A 6,632-nucleotide genomic window follows, 5' to 3' on the forward strand; every position below is an offset into this window, starting at 1 on the left:
AACGTATCGTTTTAAAAGAACGTGTCAGAAAATGGATGCCTTTCTTTACGTTGTGAGACGTGATGAATAATTTGGTGATTTGGATATGATAGCGATAACCAAAGTCTTCAAATCAACCCATATCTACCATTTCGCTTCCACGAGTCTTTTTCAAATCTCAGTGCAGCATTATCAGTGTTTAAACACTTAAGGCCCTTGATCAATGTGGTGTAGCTATAGCTTCATTTGGCCATCAACAATTTGTGATAACTGCACGTGAGAATTAAGATTATATTCTGTTTGAGATCATGATGATTTACTTCCTATCTAGATTTCAAGCTTAATTTTGAACTGAAATGTTATGCTTTTTAATATAATTTTTTTTTAACGTTTTACGTTTTATAATTACCTGCTTGTGATCACAGAACTTCTGGACAATGAAGCATCTGAACCTTTAGTTCACTAACAATACAGTTCAGATTACTAACCATTTCCCTAGCAAAGACATGCCTCTCACTGCCTTGCAAGAAAAAAAAGAATTTAACTAATCAAAAGCTAGTTTGAGGAATCCAGGTGCTGCAGAAGGGGTTCTGGGTACTTGTCAGATGATTGTGCTGAGAAAACAGCATACAAGATTAAGACTGGCTTAAGTATACGTATTAAAGGTCGGATGATATGGGTTTATACTAATGCATATGAAGTTTTGAATTACCTTCTTGAAACATTCTTTTAGAGGTACAAACAAAACAAAGAATTAAAAATGATACATTTTCTTTACTAAAAATATTCAAAAGAAACAAACAAGCTATAAGCAAAACTGTTGATTTATTTAACAACACATCGAGCTTTCAACAATTCTTACAAGCAAAACACAAAATTCATAGTAGATTACTACATGACAGATGATCATAAAAATAAAAAAAACGGGAGCAGAGTTACTCTCCATAAAGAATATGTTGCCTGTTCCAATCAGGTATAAAGGGGTACACTCCCAACCCTGAGGACAAGAGAAAATGGTTCACTTTTATCAGTCTTTTGTCATCTGCAAACTGTAGGTCCATCTAGTGGCAGAAGCGTATATTTCAGGAGAAAGAAGGATGTGACTAGTGATGAATTTCCAGAGAAACCCTACTTCTTCTGCTTGGGTGGCGGTCTGCAAAAAAAAAATAAAAAATTTTAGGCACAACTTAATTCTAAAAGAAACATTTCAGACTAGAAGGAATCTAATTGCTTTCTGGAAGTATGAAAGTTCCTGCATAGTTCTCGTAAGTTATGCATCAAGATTCACCTGTAGATTCCCACAACAACTGCGTGATCTCGCTCATACGGCTCCAGTGTCAGCTGCTCCTGAGGTTTCATGTTCTCAGAGCTCATCTTCTTAACCTCTGATGCAAACACTGCCTCTGGAGCGGCTGTTGAATCAATGCAGTTAGCCTGAGGAAGAAAATACGACAGTTAACAACTGAAGACTCGCAGAAAAAAAAAAAAAAAAAAAAGCAGGATAATCATTTGCTTCTTTTACCTTGATGGAAATAACAAAATGTCCTCCATTCTTCAGGAAATTGTGTGCATTGAGGGCAACAATTCTTGTTTGGTCAGGCTGAGCAACATCAGCAAAGATGACGTCCACCATACCTGAGAGAACAGTGCAGTGCTTTATCAAACTGCCTTGAAATGTGCATTCTTTACCTTTCGTATGTTCACATCACAGGAACTTACCAACAAGCATGCGATATTTGTGTGGGTGTCGTGCATCTTCAATGATGGGAATAATGTTGGTTCTCTTTTTGGCCACATTCAGCAAGTCTCTGCCTGATCTGTGGGAGAACTCCACCGCATACACCAATCCCTCCTACGAGAAGAAAATAAAAAACTGAAAATGTCAATCAGTGCTTCTAGAAATTAAACTTAAATTCACATAAATAAAACAGCATTAACTAAATTCAAAATAATTCAGTAACTGAAAATGCTAAAACAGATTAAAACTACAAAATGTAGAAAAAAAACTACAACAGACAAAAAGAAAAAAGCAGCACAAAACATGACCTAAACTAAATTTAAATATATAAAAAAAATGCTAAACATTATTAAATGCTACAGTAGTATACAAAAACAAAGATAACACTGCTATTGGAATAATTAATTGCAATTAATTTGCAATTTAAAAATGCCATTCCAACTTTATATTTACACAACTATAGCCCCTTTTTTCCACGGCAGGAACATTCCACAGGAACTAGGGACTTTGGGCTGGTACTCTGTGTTTCCAGCAAAAGAATCAGAATCTAAGAATCTAAAGAAGTTCCAGGTAAAAATCTGCCCCTCAGAAAGACCTTGTTCACAAGGTAGTACTTTTATAAAGGTCCAAAACGTTTTGGGGCGGGACTTGGGCTCTGAACATGCTGATTGGTTGAGTTCACACAGCATTGCATTTAAACCACCATTTATTTGCATAATGTTTTTTATTATACTGTCATTGTTTCATGAAATGTAGTTTTAAAATATTTCAGTTTATTAATAGCCTATGCTAAAATGAAAACGAAAAGAGTCAGTTTTTGATATCACATTTCATCTTACGTAAATACAGAGAGGAAAATAGCAGTAGCCAGACTATCAGTATGGTACTTTAGACCACAATAGAAATGTAGACACCAACAGGTCTGGGGTGAAATTTTGGTGGAAAGCAGCTTATATTATTACAATACACAGTATTATGCAGAAAATACACACTTTGTATCAGTATCTTATATCTGGTAGTGATCTGTGCAGACATGGACTTTAACAATTATAAAAAGATATACACGTACCGGTCCAACGATGTCAGAAACATGGGATACAGTAGTTCCTGATGCGGCTCCTAAGTACATGACCTTCGCTCCTGGCTTAATGTGGATCTGGTCAACACCTCCTAAAATGGCTGCGGCCAGCTTCGACCGGAAAGGATTCCATGCTCTGTACTCAATTTTAGTTTCCCCTTCCTTACATCAGAAAAAAATGAACATGTTATGAATACAGTGCTTTCTAGAGGTACTCTAGTCTAGTGTTTCCCATTTTTAGATAGCTAAATTGTTCAAATAAGCATCTATTACATAATATCCATTTCTGATGTCGCCAATAATTAGAGATGCACCGAAAATCCGGCTGCCGAAAATTAGTTTACTGCTCAGGTTTCACTTTTACATGGTATGACACACTGCCCTCTCATTAATTGAGCTGCTAGCTGCTATGCTCACATTTTCTAATAATGATAGCTTTCTAGGACTAAACATGAATTGGATAATTGGTATTAAAAAATAAATAAACCTAAATCTCTTAATAGCCCAACTGTTAGACCTGAGGCTGAGTAAAAAACTATTTCTTTCATTTATAGGCTTATCATTATGTTTTATCTGTTGCATTCTTTTATCTGTGCTATTAGCAATTGGCTTGTCATTTTTAATTCAATTCAATGTTTGAAATCAAGCCATCTCGTTCTACTGCAACAAAATTACCCCACTGTAAAATCAAAAATACATTGAGTGAGCAAAAATTGTGAGATGGCTAGATATAATGATTATTGAACAATGTTTAAATATGAATAAAAGCCTACATTAAAATCTGTCATATAAATTTGGTCTCTTCATTAGAAATTAGCCTACTGATTGCCACCATTGATGAATTTTTTTTTATATAACATTAAAAACATCTGTATCTTTTTATTCTGCAGTTCTTCCCTGCTGTAATGAATATCTATGCTTTTCAAAGTATCATATCGAAGTTACAAATTCAAGTATTGGCAATTAATTTTGTAGGGTGCTAAAAATGTGTTAATTTCCAAAGGGTGCCGCTACTTAAAAAAAAAAAAAAAACCTGGGAAACACTGCTCTAGTGAACATTAAAGACTTCTATAGGCTCACCTCAACATTTATTCTCTTTTCTCCGTACACAGATTCTCCGACCACCATGTTCTTTGTGACCAGAGCGTCCTCTTTACCACGGCAGATAAAAACCCCTGCATTTTTAAACAGAACATGGTCATTCAACACATTCACAGAAACCACAGCAACTCAAAACTGTGACGTTGATGACCCACCTTCATGTCTGTGGGGCTCTACAGTCACCTGTTTGCCCCCTCTGAACCCTCCTCGTCCTCCCCGGCCCCTAGGAGTGCCACGTCCGCCCCCTCGTCCACGGAAGCCACCATCACCTCCAGGGGACCGGAATCCTCCACCTTCATCAAACAAGAGATACAGAGATTAAAATGAAGGGAAACACAATGTCACATTTTCTTGCATACTAAACTAGAAAACAAAAAGTATATTTAAAGGACAGAAATATTGATTATACCCATATATTTAAATATTTAGTATAAATAAAAAGCAGTATACCTTAAATGATATAATTTAAAATACTGCTTTTCTATTCTAATGTACTTTAAAATAGAATTTATTCATGTGATGCAAAGCTGAATTTGTATCATCATTACTCTCTCAGTCTTCAGTGTCACATGATCCTGCGGAAATCATTCTAATATGCTGATTTATTATCAATGTTGGAAGCTGTGATGCTTCATTTTTTTGAACTTTTGGCGACTTAAAGGTTCAAAATGTAAATATTTTCTAACAATCTTAGGAATCAAGCTTATTTATTCAGCTTTCAGATTACAAACAGTTCTCAATTTCAAAAAATTTACCCATATGACTGGTTTTGTGGTCCAGGTTCAAATATGTGTGTTTAAATACATAAACACACACACCAGCTAACGCTAACACTTCCACGTATTAGCCAAATGTTACAAACAATAACATAGAACACCAGAATTACACATATAAAAGGAAATATAATGAAAAGATTATAAACTTGCTTACCGCCACCACCTCTACCTCCTCTAAATCCTCCTCTTCCTCCACGGTCTCCTCCTCCTCTTCCTCCAAATCCTCCTCCTCTTCCTCCAAAACCACCTCGGCCACCTCCTCTAGGGCTGAAACCTGTCAAAAGAAAGCAAATATATTAATTCACTGAATGAATCACAGTAAGACTTTATTTCTGGCTAAACAAATATTACACCATATTACATTAGATAGCGTCAAACTGTGGTCAGTTTTAACTAAAGTCCTCAACCACTAGACTCCACAACTAACTGTATACAAAGTTAAATTCCATTCACTGGTACCTTTAGTTTGTGTGTATTATATGGTTTTGTTACAGGTTGTCGACTAAACCAAAATTATTAGTTTTTACTTGGGTTTCCAGATGCACAGTCTGCCAAACAATATATAATTTCCTAAGCCCACGTGGTCCTCAACAATGTGTGAAAACTCGACGATGAAAACAATCCTGTGCACAATGTCCAGACAAAATAAAACGAAAAAAAAAAACTTGGTAAACTATTGTGATTTTAGAAACAAAAGCTGATTTGGTGAAAAGCCATGTGGTTTTCCGCTCCGCGTGCGCAGCTCGGTCGCTCAAACGCACAATGTTATGCATCGCAAAAATATTATAGCCTAAATTAAAACAACGAATTTTATAATATGTTATACGTAACACAGTACGACCACACTAATATGTTTAAAGAAATAAAAATAAAATAACAAAGTCTTATTACATTTCAGAGAAAGAGCGTTTAGTGGTCTTAAACTTAAAGCGCGTGGCTAACTTGGTCGGCATGCTTCCCCTCGAGCAAAACCAATACTTCTAAACATTAATATTTTATCGCCAGACAATGAAAACAATCATATATGTATAAAATAAACTATCATTGACTTACCTGGTCTCATTTTCCTTTATTGTGTATGGATGGATAATCCTGTTTTAATGATTCAAACAGCTGCCGCTGATAGAGTCCGGTTGCTTTTGCTCCAGACACGTTCTGCTCTGATCAGGGGCCACATGTGTGCGATGCACGTCTTTTCCCATAATGCACCTCCAAAAAAAACGTGGCTCTTGCTTCTTTATTCCGCCATCTAGTGGGAGACTTCGCAACTACAATAAAATCATGCAACTGCAGGGGTTCAAGGATTACTATTTTATTACAGTCTATGCAATACCACACATACACTACCAGTAAGATTTTTAATATTGTTTAAAGAACTCTCTTCTGCTCACCAAGCCTGCATTAATTTGATCCAAAGTACAATTTTACTAGGCTATATAAATCAAGTGTTTTCTATTTGAATATATTTTTAAAAGTAATTTATTCCTGTGATTACTACAGTCACATGATCCTTCAGAAATCAGTCTAATATTCTGATCTGCTGCTCCAAAAACAGTTATTGTTATTATAATGTTGAAAACAGCGGAGTATATTATTTTTTTCAGGTTTCTTTGATGAATAGAGAGTTCAGGAACATAATTTTTCTGAAAAATAAATCTTTTGTAACATTATATTGTAACATTATCGTCACTTTTGGTCAGTTTAAAGCATCCCTGCATAAAAATATTAATTTCTATAACCTGACTCCAAGCTTTTGAATGGTATATTGAGTACATTTACAAACGTTTTTTTGTTGTTTGTTTTTTAGTTTTTCTCAGATAAGAGCTAATTTTCTATTCATTAAATAATCCTGAAAAAAATGTACATATATTCATAATAATAATACATATAAATAGAAATTACATATATTAAAATTGAAAGCAGTTATTTTATGGTAACAATATTTCACAATATTACTGAT

General features: G+C 35.0%; 1 protein-coding gene across 1 annotated transcript; it reads right to left on the reverse strand.

The window, feature by feature from the left end:
* Positions 1-785: 785 nt before the first annotated feature.
* Positions 786-5,863, reverse strand: LOC127975500 (rRNA 2'-O-methyltransferase fibrillarin-like). Its single transcript, XM_052579640.1, has 9 exons — positions 5,726-5,863; positions 4,827-4,946; positions 4,052-4,189; positions 3,876-3,970; positions 2,787-2,957; positions 1,699-1,831; positions 1,502-1,614; positions 1,268-1,413; positions 786-1,132 (listed from the first exon to the last, which is right to left on the reverse strand). Exons 1-9 carry the CDS (start codon positions 5,733-5,735, stop codon positions 1,108-1,110), a joined length of 951 nt encoding a protein of 316 aa, XP_052435600.1. The 5' UTR covers positions 5,736-5,863; the 3' UTR covers positions 786-1,107.
* Positions 5,864-6,632: the final 769 nt, after the last annotated feature.

Source organism: Carassius gibelio, chromosome B16 (assembly GCF_023724105.1).
Source record: "Carassius gibelio isolate Cgi1373 ecotype wild population from Czech Republic chromosome B16, carGib1.2-hapl.c, whole genome shotgun sequence".
NCBI lineage: Eukaryota > Metazoa > Chordata > Actinopteri > Cypriniformes > Cyprinidae > Carassius > Carassius gibelio.